Genomic DNA, 16,284 nt, shown 5'->3' on the forward strand with positions numbered 1-16,284 from the left:
TTTTGGTTGCATTGCCTATGTTCATGTGCCAGATGAGTTGAGGTCCAAGTTGGATCCAAAAGCTGAGAAGTGCATCTTTATTGGTTATTCTCTATAGCAGAAAGGGTATAGATGCTATAACCCTTCTACTCATAAGTTTACAGTGAGCAGAGATGTTTTTGATGAGATGAGCAGCTGGTATAAACCAGTAAATGTGATGATTGATGTAGATGAACAAAATGGTAATGCTGCACAGAATTCACAACAGCAATCACAAAATATTAGTGGACCTGTAGTGTCATCTAGCAGTGGTTCACATACTTCGCTATGGACAGGCAGATTGAGATCAAGAGAATTTCCTCAAAGCAATGCAGATAGTGGTACGCAGGTATCACAAAAAGGAAAAGAGAAGGTAGATCAGCCCATGTTTGATGTGAATGCATGTCACTCTTATGTGGATGGTGAATCTAGTGGCTTAGAACAGAGCATTGATGATGAGTTGGGTATTCTTTTTGTTGTTACACCTCGAGTAAGGAAGACCAGGGATGTTTTGAGAGCACCTGGAAGTGAGCCTATTTTGCGCAGGTCTACCAGACTAGGTATCCTGTGGATAGGCTGAAATATGATGGATTTACAGCCATTCACTATGCCTATATGGTCAAAGTGATACAAGAACCAGAACCCACTTCTTTTGAGCAAGCCATGGGAAAAGGAAAATGAGAGAAAGCCATGGATGAAGAAATGGATGCCTTGGAAGCAAATGCTACATGGGAATTGGTGCCTTTGCCTAAAGACAAGAATGCAATTGGCTGTAAGTGGGTTTATAAGGTCAAGCACAATGCAGATGGTTCTGTGAACGTCACTTAGAGCAGCAAGAAATAGCCTACAGTTGCCTTGTCGAGCACAGAGGCTGTGTACAGGGGTGCAGCAATGGCTGCATGTGAGGTAGCTTGGTTGCATAAGCTACTTTATGATATGCATCAGTCTACAGATGGGCCAGTTGTCATTTATTATGACAACATGAGCAATATACACTTGGCAAATAACCCAGTCTATCATACTAGAACAAAGCACATTGAGGTGCATTATCACTATGTGTGGGAGAAGGTTTTACTAGGTCTTATTGATCTAGTTTATGTCAGCACAGAGGATCAAGTAGCTGACATATTCACGAAGGCATTGGGCATAGAGAAGCTGTGCAAGTTCAGAGACATGCTTGGTGTGCAGGAATTGGGATTGAGCTCGAGGGGGAGTGTTGAGATATCGAGCTCCACTCGTGATATGCCAGGGTGACCGTTGTGCATTTATGTCACCGACTTGGTAGCTACAGATGCGGTTGGTACACCGCCCACGAATAATAGCTGGATGACAGCTATCCTTATGTACTCTAGTTCGTGGCTCAGTTAGTATGCCACCTTAGTTAGCTGAGTTTGGTTTGAGACCCACCTATAGGGTTCTTCTATTTCTTTGTACTTGAGTTTTTTTGGCTTACACAACTAAGAAGAGGAAAATTGTTTTCAGCCTCCACCTTTGTGTGTATTCCCCCATTGTGTATGTGAGAAAGCCGCAAGTGAGACTCCTTCCTTCTCTCCCACTATCTTCACAGATATTCACTCCATAATGTGATAGTCTTGAAATTTTGATATAAAAGAAGCAGCCACTAATTATTCTCACTCTATTACACACAACGGTAGACAACTCTTATTGTCAACCTTGAAGGGGTAGCAGCAAAACAACCTTCTCCTCTCCCTTTCGCAATATTCTCTTGCCTTAAATGAGCTTTACACAAGAGTTCGCATCTTGTAACTTTATCACATCTCTGCTACATAGGTTGACTACAGTTTTTCTCTTTTAAATGTGTGCGTCATGTCTCCTTTAGAATTCCTTTTTTACTTGATGATGTCATACTAGATTTTATCTCTTGCAATCACTTTTCCTTCTTCCATTCTTGCATCTTAACTCATCGCATCCCTCCGGCTTTATCTAAGCTGGAAAGTTCTCGAGCATTGTTGGCTCTCGATTTAGTGCCTTTGTGAATGCGTGTATCTATCTGCAATGCATGATGTGCACTTCTTGTAGCCCCAACACACTATCTATGTCCTTCATGTGGATTTCTTAACCGAATCTTGCAACACTAATTCACAGCTTTCAGATGGGCTTTTGTCGAGGGAGTCATGTCTAAAAATTTGAAAAGAAAACATGATAAAAAATCCCCATAGATGGGTTGCTCGACCATGTACATAGCTCTTCCCCTCATACAGAGACTGATTGATGTAGAGTTAGTGTCAAAGGCCTGTTAGTGAGATAGATTTGCCAAGGCAGATCACATTCAGCCAGCAACGAAGCTTTTCTTATTACCATCAAATGTCTTCTCTTATGCAGCTTCTCTTGGCTCTCTCGTGAGCTTTAATACCAAACTATGAGTGTTTATGCAAGTGAAGCAAAGACATACATGAAAAGGGATGCTCCCTACATTCAACCAACCTTCATCTTCTTGCATTGCTCGGCCTTCCATCTTACACGCCACTTCTACATTACATTGTCATTATCCTAATGTTGGGTTGACTAGTCCAACTGCCACATCACACTTCAATAAAACCACTCTCTACATACAGATCTCTCAACTACAACAAATACATCATCATTGCTTCTAGTTTGGGAGATAGTGGATGGCTTGCCGCGCTATGTCCCATTGTAGGTAATGTAATATATCGATATGTTACTTGATAAGTATATGCCTTTTTTCCTTGATTTATATGATGATTTAAAATATTGCAATACTTTTCCAGACCCGTCCCTAACATGGATGGAGAGATGTGCTCGAGTCTAAGACCTTTTGGTGGTGAGAAGAGTGGTGATTCTAGACAAGAATGAGTATTGCTCTATCAAGCATTATAGGGAGGACACGCCAGTACATAAGCATTACTATTGAAAACATTTGCCACTGGAATAGTTATTGATATGGCTTTTTTAATCCCTAAACCCAAATCTTGATTTTCCTTTTGATTGTGGGATAAGAGAATGGTTAACATCATTATCTTCTTCACCATTGTATTCTTCACTTTTGAATTTGAACTTATTCTTGTTTGAACTGTGTCCCTTGTAGTGTTTTGCCTTCATATGCTGAAGGAATGGGTAGCGCCATGGTGAAAGACAAGCGGTATGATCAATAGAGCAACGAACATTCACATGTCAGTCGTAATTTGTGGATGATGAGTGTGAAGACAATGATTAAGAAGTTTTATGGATGTTTGTATCTTTTGGAATATTTAATACATGGAATATTGAGCTAGAACATTTTCCCCCAATCTCATAATGACTTGATTTTGTTCATTTTGAGGTATATTTAGTACACGGAACATTTTGAGTGAATGGAAAGGAGCGATGTTCATGGTATGTGATTTCAATGCCATTTCTTTGGATCAATGTAGTGTGCTTTGGATATTAAGTGAATTCAGTTTGGATATTAATGTAGTGAATTCAGTTTGCAAACCTTGAATGTTGCATCTTCTCCTATTGGAAAAGAGCAATGATGCTATGTATTTCAATGACATTTAATACGTCATCAAAAAATGCACAATATATAATTCTTTTAGGCATCCTACAATCAACTTTGGTTATATTCACCCATCATGCAATCCACTTCATGGAAAAAATATATTGGATCAATGTAGTGTGCTTCGAATTTTTGATTGAATTACAAATCTTGAACGTTGCATCTTCTCCTAAGGGAATTTTATTTGTATTAATTTCCCTTCATGTTGTTATAAGTTTACGTCACATAGGTAAACTCCAAGAGAGTACCCTTCTAATTTTAGGCCTAGTTATATTCCAAGTGCACCCTTTTCACATAGCTAGGAATATAGCATTTTTCCTTAAGTAACCTCTTCATTTTCAATCATTTGTCCTCTTACATATTCATAGGATATTTGTCGTAGCATTTTTGTGAGTAGATTCATTTTCTTGGCCCATAGTAGTCCCTTATAGACTAGGTGTCATTGTTTATGTCTATCTCCCTTTCTTAGCTTTCTTGCTTGCCATAAAAAGTTTATCATCTTTAACCATAGGCCCTTTGAAGTTCTTCAATAAAATTTGATTGCAAGTATAGTTTTAAATAAAGTTTCTTAAAAGAATCCCTAGGCTTGCTCGAATGCAATCTGAACTTACTCGCTTTACATACTTTAATTCAACGATGCAAAGGCTTGATATTTTTAGCTCTATCATTGGTTGTACATTGAGTTGTGGACTCAATCTATATTGTTTTGTCCACTAAAGGTTTTTCTCTTAACTCTCAAGGAGGTTAAATATTAGTTTACTACTATGTTAATCATTGGCGGATTGCAACAAGCAAGTGGAAGTCTATGTTTGGGGCAAATCCTACTTGTGTTCATTGCCTCTTTGCTAAAGATACTATTCAACATTGCTATGGGACTGCAAACATGCAAGCATCGTTTGAATTGCTATTGTCTTGAACACCTTTATTCCTTATCTTCTCTTCATGACCTAGGGTTTGGTGCCTTGGCTCTCTCTTTTGGGGTCTCGGGTCTTTTATGAGAGACATGACTCTTCTTGGGCCCTCTTAGTTCGTCAACATTTGGTTGAGTCATGGTCTCTGGATGATGTTCTTGCTTCTCCTTATAAACATGCATATGCCTCTGTGGATACATCCTAGGAGATTCTGCCAAGCATATTAGTATGACACTATTGGAGATCCAGATGCAGAAAGGCCTTGGATGGTCCTAAGGTCCATTGTGTACACACATTTGGACACATACTATACACACTTGGATGGCCATTTGGGTGAGCAATAGGGATCTTCTTGGGCACCAGGAGGATTGTTTTCCTCAGGGAGTGGATTGGCTTCCCTTTTTTCTCAGAGTCCTTTAAAGGGTTGATGTGACATAATCAGCCTCAACATTGGTGGATTTTTTATAGCTCTCTTGCATGAGGTTGGTTTTGCCCTTTTAGGGTGCTTTTCCTCATGCCTTGCATTATGTAGTTCTCCCATGAGCTTTGGCGCTTGGAGGCTCTTTCATACTTAATAGAGGCCTTTTTTATGGGGGGGAAAAACTATTTGCATAAGACATGCACATGGTGTAGCTCAAGCTAGTTTAGCTTTGACAACAAGCTTACTTCAACATTTACATATTGTTAGTTTGAATATTGAGTGAGGAATAAACAAACATGGCTTGTGTGAATCACATTTCAGGTTGTGGCATGTTAGGAAAGAGAACCAGAGTCTATAGGCCCCCCCGACGATTTTTATTCACCTATTAATGTTAGGTGGCTGAGCCGCGAGAAGAATTAAGCTAAGGTTCTTAGCACAATATGATCTATTAAGCTATGATTTAAGCTTTGTGCAATAAGATCGAGCTCTCTCGAACCTTCTTGAAGTGCCTCTCTCCCTCTATAAATCTCTAGCTCCATCCCTCTCCCCTGTCCCCCCCCCCCCCCCCCCCCCTCTCTCTCTCTCTCTCTCTTAGCTTTGACTCTCTCAGCCACAAGCCGCCTTCTCTTAGCTGGCTACTTCTCTCACTTGCCTCTTTCTCTCAGCTGTTGGCTAAGCTAATTAATTCAGCACAGCGATAGGTCAATCAAATATCAAAACAATGCAAAGTATTAACGAAGAGAGGGGGAGCGATGGAGAGAGGGAGAATAGGGACAGCGAAGAGAGGAGAGCCATTTTTGGATGTGATATCAGTGCCGTTGAGAGGAGGGGACGATGTATTATGAAGCGTTTGCGTAACGACATCGTCTCATAAACTCATACAAACGAACGAGTTGACAAGGTGACAACGCACGCCCGCACTTCCAAAGCCTGCACGCCTTTCTGTTGCATTGGCGTTGCAATCCGCAAAATGCGTGGGACGCTCCGCCCAGTGTCCACCTGCCACCTAGCTTTTTGTATTGGAGGCCACACGCTTTGCCGCTGCTCCAGGGCTCCTCTCGAGAGTCCACGACATGCCATCAAACGTTCTCCGAATTTGAATGCCCGCAGGTCCACACTCCAGCTCCGAGATTTTGCCTTTACGCCCGCACTAAGGGTCTTCTTTTCGAATTCCAGCGCTGATATTCTAGAGCTCCGGGCTCCCTTCCTTGTTGTATCCCATTAGCTCCACCTCTGCCTACGCTTTCAGCATGATCTGATAATACCTCTGCGGACCAGGTTCATTGGGAAACGATTCTTATTTCTTAACATCTCTGAATTCAAGTTACAGTTCCAATATTGAAAGGGGCTAATTTCCACTCTTCCCGCGATCATTTGTAGCCGCAACTTTCTGATGTACGACGGCCGACTATCGCTGGAGTCCATCGAAGGTTGTAAGTGCTGTGGGTCTTTTCGTCGGCAAGAGGATGGCGCAAATTTTGCCCACCTCGCTCTTTTTCTGTTTCCCTTACATATTGTCATGTTTGATGTTTTCCTTACGTTTAACAGATTGGCGGAAGATGCGGTGTTGAATAAACTATTTTGATTGTGGTGGAACAGGAAGTGAACGTAATCCATTCAAAGCGGAATTCTCTAACAGTGAGTTAGAAAGATGACGAGTCTTTCAGATTTGGGAGTTTCCGCTGCTATCAATGTCATCAGTTCTTTCGTCTTTCTGATGGCATTCGCCATTCTGCGGTTACAACCTTTCAATGATAGAGTTTATTTCCCAAAATGGTACATGAAAGGTGTGAGGCATGGTGCCCAGAAAGCAGGACGATCCATATCCAACATCGTGAATCTGAACTGGAAAGTGTACCTTCACTTTTTAGACTGGACTAGGGACGCACTAAGAATGCCAGAGCCTGAGCTGATTGAGCACGCAGGTTTTGATTCTGCCATCTATTTGCGCATATATCTCCTTGGGTAAGCCTCGAGTCCATATATTTGTGAAGGGTAACAAGTTACAACCATTAGACCAATTCAGGCTTTGAAGGAATGGCTCACTGGGTTGCATTTCTTTACCCCTTCTGTTTTCATTATTGGGTACACGTTTTTGAAAACTGCGTTGATAGTTTACGTTGTAAAAATATTTCAACAAAGTGGCTTGGACAACCCTTGCATGGGTGATTCATTTGGCAAAATTTGTTTTTAATAACTTCTACAGGTGGGTATGTCGTGCTCTACGTGAGGACCTCACCAATAAAATGCCATTTGATCATTATGTGATCTTTAGCAAGGATGATGCTTGGGGTCTGCCCAAACTTTGTGGCGTTACATGCAAGATCCTCCGAACAAACCTATCATGGGAGACCAGTTTAAGGGTTTGATGGTGAACACTTTTGTTTTTCTGCTCATTTTGGAGCAGCATCTGGCTGATCTTTATGCATTATCCCATACTGGCATGGTTGAGGATATACACGACAGTTTGGAGACTTTCCCCCTTTGTACATGTCATGCCGAAGGGGGAAGTTACTGCAATATTTTCAGGGGTTGCACCCTTCCTTGGCATCTGATGTGATGGCCCACAGGCCTAAAACCAGCAAGCGAGCTGCCTCGCTTGCTGAGGCGCTTGAAGCAAAGTGTTCAAGAAAATACAAGCATACTGGGGGCAGCACATAGAGAAATACATTGGAAGCTGAAAAGCCCAAAATGTTGGAATGGCATGACTAAAAGGTTCCAGCCATCACATTTCCGAGGTATTCAACAGTATCAGGCAACACCCTATGCAAAGCCATATGGGCTGCCATACGAATTATTTGACGCAAAGCCTACTTCTATATCATAAAAATTAGACATTACAAATTATTCTATGGCCATCTTAAGCAGCAAAAAGAGGGCCAATTTATGCTTCAAGTGGCCTTAGGAAGTATGCAAAACGAGAAACACTACGATAGCCAAACTCAGCTGTTCATGGGCAGCTTGCGGATGCCTCTTGATCAGCTGGTGGATGGGCGAGTGCAAAGCATCAATTAGATGAAAGAGTGCCATGAAGGCATAACACAACGGTTTGATAAGCTCTTGGAGCCGGAGTTGTTAGCGTGCGATTTGTACCAGAGCTTAAGTCATTGCCTTCCTTTCATATCGCGATGAACCTTTGTATGAATTCTAGTCCATCTTTTCCTTGTGATCCAAGTGGCACTACTCTATAGAGTGCTCTTGCATATGATAGCAAGATTGTAAGAGGGCAAAGTCAAAATTTCAGCCCATTGCTAGCACTTTGTGTGGGGCTATTAGATTTGCTTCAATTGAGCATTGCGATGATATGCTACTCCATGCATGGGATGATGTTGAGGGTAACACCTCTCTAGAGCTATGCTGGGATGTCCCTCGACATATTGATCAAATATCCCTCTACATATTGATCAAATTTTAGGACTGTTTCTATGCCAATGGGCAATGAGAGTACCTACAACTTTTCATCAACACTAAGACCTTGTAGAAAGTAAGACTTGCATTCGTTAAGATTGACCAAGGATTGCGAGTCTAGGTTGCCAATGAACAACAATGATTAGCAGGCTGTGCTGATCTGACTCACATGAATATACTTTTGCAAGAGATCTCTTTGTGTTGGATATGGGTGGACTTTTCAAGACGAAGTCTTTGGGGGAGTTTGATGTTCTTTGCTTTGCACACAAATGCAAAACAATGGTATTGCAAAGTCTCATATCCCAAAAAATGCAGCTGCTTATAGCAAGGCAATGGGCTAGAGAACTCAAGAAGAAGTGCCTTATAGTGATTTGGCTGAGCCACATGCAAGCAATGTCCCACGTGTGGAGGATGTTGCCATATTGATTTACTGACATATTTGTTGATATGCCACATTAGCTATCTTCAAAGAGAGATGTTGACTGTGCCATAGTTGGAGCAAGCCCGTCAAGGCTTTGTATCATGTCTTTAAGGTGGAGTGAGAGTTGCTTGATAAGAATCTCATTTCTCACAACAGTTCTCCTTTGGCCTCACCAACGCTTTTGGTTGAAAAGAAAGATTGCTTATACCATATGTGCATTGACTTCACACACCTCAATAAGGCGGTAGGTTTCCAATCCCAAGGATTTATGATGGGCTCAAGAGTGCTCTGCTTTTCACAACGAGAGATTTGAGGTCAAGATACAAACTAGATTACATTGTATGAGTTCCCATTTGGATCAACTAATGCAATGACCACCTTTTAGGCATCGAGGAACAAGAGCACAGCGAGCATGTTAGATAGGCGCTCGAAAATATTGAGGTTGCAACAATTATATGCAAATACCAGCAAGTACACTCCTATGCTAGAAGACGTTGATATTTTGGGCACATTTTGAGCAAGAACATGATTAGAGTGGATCCCACATAGCCCCACTCAGCTGAGCGGATTGTCTCATTCTACAAATAATTCATATGGCAATTTGCAAAAAGAGACATCTCTTGAAGATAGATGCCTTTTTGTGGTCAAAGGAAGCACAAGTCAGCTTTGAAGATATAAAATTTGCCCTAGGGTAGAGGGGCTTGTGCTATTGCAACCTAGCTTTTTAGCACTAATCCATGGCAAAACGAAGTTAGAATTCAAATTCGAAGCTATCGCCTTCATCAGGTAGTAATAGGGAGCTAATTTCCAAAAAACATAGAAAACTATGAGAGCCAATGCTTAGGTCAAGCGAGGGCTAGTACTGAGGCATTGTTCATTCAAAAAATGTGAAAGGAGAACTTGCTATGTCATCTTTTTCTATGAGGAGTATTGGGCAATAACAAGGGTGGCACCTACCTCCGTAATGGGGGGCTGTTGACATTTTAAAGGCAACTGCCTTTTACTGGCCCCTTTGCCCTACCCATTCTCTAGTGCTTGTATGTCCAGACTTTTCACGGTCATTTATTTTGGAGGTAGATGCTAGTAGCAAAGGATTGGCGGCTGTTTTTGAGCAAGAGCATAGGGTGATAGCTTTTGAAAGCAAAAAGTTCGATGACAAAGAGCTCACTACCATGTGTATGACTAGGAGATGTTGGCAATCCTAGTACCTACATGCCTTCAAAAAGTGGCATCATATTTGAAAGGGAGCAAGACCAAATTCAATTGATCACGGATATTTTCTTAGGTGCCAACTTGCAATCAAGCAGAAGATGTTGGAGTTGCAAAAAGGATTCAACAAGTGAGGCAAAAGAGAGTTTATTCAAGAGAGACATGCCCAATATATAGGCTCCAATTACATCCAGTAATGACATCACATGTGAGCTCAGTAGAGCATCTAGATCCACAAATCTCTCAAGCAGTTCCATGATTCTCTCAATCACACACCACACACCTAGATTCACTCAATCACACCTACTGACACCTATTCAGGCACACCATGTGTTCACACACTCACAACCTTAGACCTTAGGACTCTATATCCCATTACATCAATTCTTCCTTCATTCCTCCCCACAAATTGATGACCTCAGCCCTAGTAGTAGTCCATGGGAAACTTCATGGCTTGCCCACCTCTAGTGGCAACACACATGATCCACAACTTGGTACTCACTCTAGTTGCATCAGCAGTAGACTCATTTGGGCATCCTCATCCCAACATGATCTCACTCTGACTTTGGTTTTGTAGTGAAGGGGGAAGGGGCAGATTTGGAGATGGGGAGAGAATAGCAGAAGGAAGGGAGAAGAAGGGGAAGGAGAGAGGAGGAGAGAGAAGAATGAGGGGATAGAGAGATAGAGAGAGGGAGAGAGAGAGAGTGTGAGCGTAGGCAGTAGGTAGCAGGAAGGAGGAGGGAGAGTAGATAGGATTAGAAGTCACATCAAAAAGTCCCTTACAATCCTTTTGGGTTGACTTATATAGTCCCCCACAGTTCCCACATTTCCCCTACTATTCTCCCATCTATTTCCCCCTTAAAATCCATCTTTTTCCCACCTTCATTACAGCCATTCCTTCCCAAAGAATTTTGCCCTCAAAATTTCCAAGAGGCTGCCCTGGATGAGAAGGATACAACAGAAATTGATCAGCTCTGTAGGAGATAGGGGTAGTCCTGCACAATGCTCTCAGGTTGCCAAGAATTCTCATCTTCCGTTAAACCTTTCCATTTGATGAGGTATTCTGTGTAGGCTTTGTTCCTGAGTACATGATCTCTGAAGCCCTTGATTTGCTCCGGCACATAGATTATGTGGCCCTCTTCATCCATAGGAGGCAACTCATGAAGAACCTGGACATGCTGTCTGACATGTGCTTTCAGCAAGGATACATGGAAAACATTATGGATCTTGGAGGTACTGGGTAGTTCCAACTGATATGCTACCTGCCCAACTTTGCGGATGATTTTGTAGGGGCCATAATACCTGTGGGCAAGCTTTGTGTTGGTATTACCTTTGAGCGAGGAATATCGATTCTTATGGAGACGTAAATGCACATAATCCCCTTTTTCAAAAGATAAGTACCTCCTTTGTTCATCCGCATACTTCTTCTGCTTGGCTTGGACATCCTGCATATTCCTCTTAGCCAACTGCAGAAGGGCATTCATACTCTCCAAATCATTCCTTGCTTGCTGATTTTTCACAGCCAAGTCTGCAACCCTGGAAGGCATTCCCACTTTGCATCCATACATAGCCTCGAATGGACTCATGCCAATAGAGAGGTGTTTGGTGCTGTTGTAGCAAAATTCAGCCAATGCTAACCATTTGTCCCAAGACTTCTGCGTGTCATGGCAGTAATGCCTTAGATACTCCTCCAACCACTTGTTCACCCTCTCTAATTGTCCATCCGTCTGTGGATGATAAGCAGTACTAGGCACCAACTGCAGTGAATAACTCCTGCCAAAAGTGACCCATAAATTTAGCATCCTTGTCACTGACAATCTCTTGAGGAAAACCATGGTGCTTGAACACATACTCAATGAATTGCCAAACAACCTGTGAAGCGGAGTACCGAGTCCTAGTCGGTATGAAATGGGCCTGCTTAGTTATCCTGTCAACCACCACAAATATGCTATCCCAACCCTTATCTGTAGAAGGCAAGCCTGTAATGAAGTCCATGGCAATGTGAGTCCATTTGCCTTCAGGAATGGGTAGCTGTTGCAGAAGGCCTGCGGGTAACCGGCTGTCCACTTTATTTTGTTGGCAGGGCAAACATTCACTGACAAACTTAACCACATCTCGCCACAAACCATCCCAAATAAAGCTCTCCTTGACTTTTTCATATGTTTTTGTGATACCCGTATGCCCTGACATAGGGGATGAGTACATTTCCTGTAATACCAACAACCTGTACTTGGAGTCTGGCACAAGATAAATTCTGTCCCTGCACCATAACAGTCCGTTGCAGAGCTGAAATCGAACATGTCCTTGGCTGGACGGACTCTGTAACTCCACAAAAATAGGAGCTGCATCAGAATTTTGCATGTATTCCTCCTGAATCCCAAGTATCCACTCCTGATGAAGCGTGGAAATGGCAGACAGTTTGCATGACCACATCCTGGACAAGGCATCAGCAACCACATTCTCTTTCCCCTTTCTATATTCAATGTCAAAATCATAGGACTGAACTGCAGCCAGCCATCTCTTCTGCTTCATGGATAAATTAGGTTGCGTTAAGAAGTACTTGACTGTCTTGTGATCCGTTTTGACCTTAATCTTGCTACCGTACAGGTAGTGGTGCCATTTTGCAAAAGCATGCAAGATTGCCAGCATCTCTTGATCATAAACATGATAATTCATTTCTCTGGCATTAAACTTCCCGCTCTCAAAAGCAATCACACCATGCTCTTGTTTTAGGACAGCCCCTAAACCTTTGCCACTGGCATCCGTCTCAATAATGAACGACCGTGAGAAATCAGGGCACACCAATACAGGTGCATTGCTAAGGGCATCCTTGAGGTTATCAAAGCTGAGTTGTGCTGCTTCTGACCATTGGAAGGCATCCTTTTTCAGCAAATCAGTGAGAGGGGCAGCCCCTTTGGCGAAGTGCCTAATGAATCTCCTGTAAAAAGAAGCAAGACCCAAGAAACCTCTGAGCTGCGTGGTATTTTGTGGCTGCGGCCACTCCTTAATGCATTTCACCTTAGCTGGGTCTACCCTGATTCCGTGCCTGCTTACAACATGACCAAGATATTCAACCTCCTCTGCCATAAATGTGCACTTGCTGGCCTTGGCATAAAGCTGATGCATCCTCAAAATTTCTAGCACTTGTCGGACATGGTCAATGTGTTCCTGTGCATCCTTACTATAAATGAGAATGTCATCGAAAAATACCAGCACACATTTGAAAAGAAGGTGGTGTAAGATCTTGTTCATGAGTGCCTGGAAGGTGGCTGGTGCATTAGTCAAACCAAAAGGCATCACCTTGAACTCATATAATCCTCTTTCTGTACGAAAGGCAGTCTTATGCTCATCACCCTCTTTCATCCTGATCTGATGGTAACCTGACCTCAAATCAATCTTCGTGAAATACTGAGCACCCTTGAGTTCATCCAGCAGGTCATCAATCCTGGGAATAGGAAACCTGTTCTTAATGGTGGTCTTATTTAATTCACTGTAATCAATGCACATACGAAAAGAGCCATCCTTCTTTTTCACCAGGAGTACTGGAGATGCAAATGGCGAGGTGCTATGAGCAATGAAGTTTTTCTCAAGCAAATCTCGCACCTGTGTTGCCACTTCTTCCCGTTCAACCTTAGAGAGTCGGTACGGGGCCTTGTTTATTGGTTTACTACCATGTTCCAGGACTATGGCATGATCAACATCTCTTTTTGGGGGCAACTGAGATGGCATATCAGCAAACACATCCCCAAATTCTAAGAGCAATTTCTGCACTTCACAATTATCCACATGGGGAATACCACACTCCTGAGGTACAGAGACATTCAATGCATAAATGGCACTTTCATTCTTGAGCTCCCTAGCTAGCTGCCTCGCTGAAATGACCTGCAATTTCTGATTCACAATGCCCTGCAATGTAACAGTTCTACCCTTGTGGCAAAACTCAAGAGATAAAGCATTCAAATCTATACTGATTTTCCCCAGGGATTTCAGCCAATCACAACCCAGGACAGCATCTATGGGTCCCATATCCAATGCCAAAAGATCACCTGCAAACTCATAATGATCAGAAAACTTGATCCTGGCATCCTGGCAACAATGTCTGCTGATCATGTGCTGTCCATTCGCAGCGGAAGCATGGTGGGCCCATAACCCACAGGTCCCAGGATCGAAACCTGGCTCTGATACCAATGTAGTGAAGGGGGAAGGGGCAGATTTGGAGATGGGGAGAGAATAGCAGAAGGAAGGGAGAAGAAGGGGAAGGAGAGAGGAGGAGAGAGAAGAATGAGGGGATAGAGAGATAGAGAGAGGGAGAGAGAGAGAGTGTGAGCGTAGGCAGCAGGTAGCAGGAAGGAGGAGGGAGAGTAGATAGGATTAGAAGTCACATCAAAAAGTCCCTTACAATCCCTTTGGGTTGACTTATATAGTCCCCCACAGTTCCCACATTTCCCCTACTATTCTCCCATCTATTTCCCTCTTAAAATCCATCTTTTTCCCACCTTCATTACAGATGTAGTGAAGGGGGAAGGGGCAGATTTGGAGATGGGGAGAGAATAGCAGAAGGAAGGGAGAAGAAGGGGAAGGAGAGAGGAGGAGAGAGAAGAATGAGGGGATAGAGAGATAGAGAGAGGGGAGAGAGAGAGTGTGAGCGTAGGCAGCAGGTAGCAGGAAGGAGGAGGGAGAGTAGATAGGATTAGATGTCACATCAAAAAGTCCCTTACAATCCTTTTGGGTTGACTTATATAGTCCCCCACAGTTCCCACATTTCCCCTACTATTCTCCCATCTATTTCCCCCTTAAAATCCATCTTTTTCCCACCTTCATTACAGGTTTGTTGGTTTACAATTGGGAGATAGACAATGACTATGCATGGGAATACCCTTAGATCCAACAAGGTAACACATAAGACTAACAATCATTTGAGGGGGACATCCCAAGGCAGAGAACCCTTATTGACCACACACACAAAAACATTATAAGTGGAAGATGTGGGGAAATACCCCCCTTTGATGGCATGTCTTGTCTTTTTCCTCCTTTTCTTTCAAGCTACCATAGTGTGAGGTTCATTGTCATTGGAGAGGTGCTTGGTGTAGCCAATCTTGTAACTCCTTTGCTCTTTGTCCTTCTCCACACTCTTTAATGTATCTTGTCCATATTCTGCAATACAAGATCCTTGTAGTCCTTCATCTTCTTTGAGTGTCCAAGCTTTAAGACCATTTTGTGAATTATATGGACTGAAGAGAGTCTTACCACTTGTCATGCAAGGGCAGTGTCTACTCTTGTGCAAGAGGTGGTCATGATTGTATGGCAAGGTATAGTCAACCAAATGCAAGTACATTTCATACATTATGAAAGATACTGAAACCATAACTAAGGCATCTTCAAAATAAGAATCATAATGGTTGTAGTTGAAACCTTTGTTCCAATCATATCCATTGGAATTCATCATGCAAGTCATGATATATTCTTCCCTCATGTAAGCTCTTGTCATGGTCAATCCACACTAGTCAACTAGTCAACAAGATAGTATAGTATGACTTGAATTCCACTTCTTTTTTTTGCCGAAAAAACAGTGCTAATTATATTACTTCGAGAACAAGATACAAGAGGTCAGCTTATAGCTGACGGGCTGCGTTCACAAATCGGACGCAGCCCTAAAAGGTAGCAAAATAAACCATCCTCTCACGGAGGGATAAGACGAGTATGAATGAACAGCCACCGGGGTGGTGAGTAATGCCACCGAAGGCCCTGCGTAGTCTGCTCGAAGAAGAGGCCCTGTGTGTCCCAAGCCCGGAGGAAGCGTCTCCGCTTCTCCTGAGCGGCCCGGGAGTCTCCCTGAATCTGGTCCCACTGGCCTCTGAGAGTATGAATAATCTCACTCCAAATCTCCGCCATGATCTGGGCAGTCGATAAGGAGGTGCCACCTAGGATCTGCGCGCAGCGCGAGGTCCAGATGTGCCACCCTGTGATGCTGCTAATAATCTCCCAGACTGGCTGCCTCTCTCGGACTCCTGTATCAGCCTCTGCTAGGTGCTGTGGGATACCCTCGAGCGGTCCCCACGTCCCCTGTGTAATAAGGAAAGTGGGGTCCTGCTGGCATGCCTCGAATAAGTGATGAAGACCAGGTGCGGTGCTGCACCAACAGAACGCGCCCCAAGTGATCAATCCTAGCTCTGGTGCTGCGCGAGTAAGAATCCCAAAAGTCCACCTCCACACTTCCTGGGCGCGAGTGCAGCTCCACAGGCAGTGTTTTGGTGTCTCCTCATCCGCATGGCAAATCTGGCAGCAACCGTCCTGGCCTATCTGCCTCAACCAGCTCCCCGCTGGAAGACCTTTGTGGGCAAGAAGCCACAGGATGTATGAGATCTTCCGCGGCCGCCAG

General features: G+C 43.2%; 1 protein-coding gene across 7 annotated transcripts in view; it reads left to right on the forward strand.

The window, feature by feature from the left end:
* Positions 1-5,759: 5,759 nt before the first annotated feature.
* LOC147883751 (hyperosmolality-gated Ca2+ permeable channel 1.5-like) overlaps positions 5,760-16,284 on the forward strand; it is a 50,681-nt gene continuing 40,156 nt past the window's right edge. The window contains exons 1-3 of one of the 7 annotated variants that reach the window (XM_087399028.1): positions 5,760-6,145; positions 6,248-6,297; positions 6,467-6,832. In XM_087399028.1, coding sequence (XP_087255154.1) covers positions 6,519-6,832 — 314 coding nt within the window. In that variant the 5' untranslated portion in view covers positions 5,760-6,145; positions 6,248-6,297; positions 6,467-6,518. Of the gene's footprint in view, positions 6,301-6,466; positions 6,833-16,284 lie in introns of all 7 variants that reach the window. The other 6 variants (XM_087399027.1, XM_087399030.1, XM_087399029.1 and 3 more) reach the window with 6 other exon arrangements.

This window comes from Dipteris shenzhenensis, chromosome 27 (genome assembly GCF_047967505.1).
Source record: "Dipteris shenzhenensis isolate YYH24624 ecotype China chromosome 27, Dip_SZ_1.0, whole genome shotgun sequence".
NCBI classification, from domain to species: Eukaryota; Viridiplantae; Streptophyta; class Polypodiopsida; order Gleicheniales; family Dipteridaceae; genus Dipteris; species Dipteris shenzhenensis.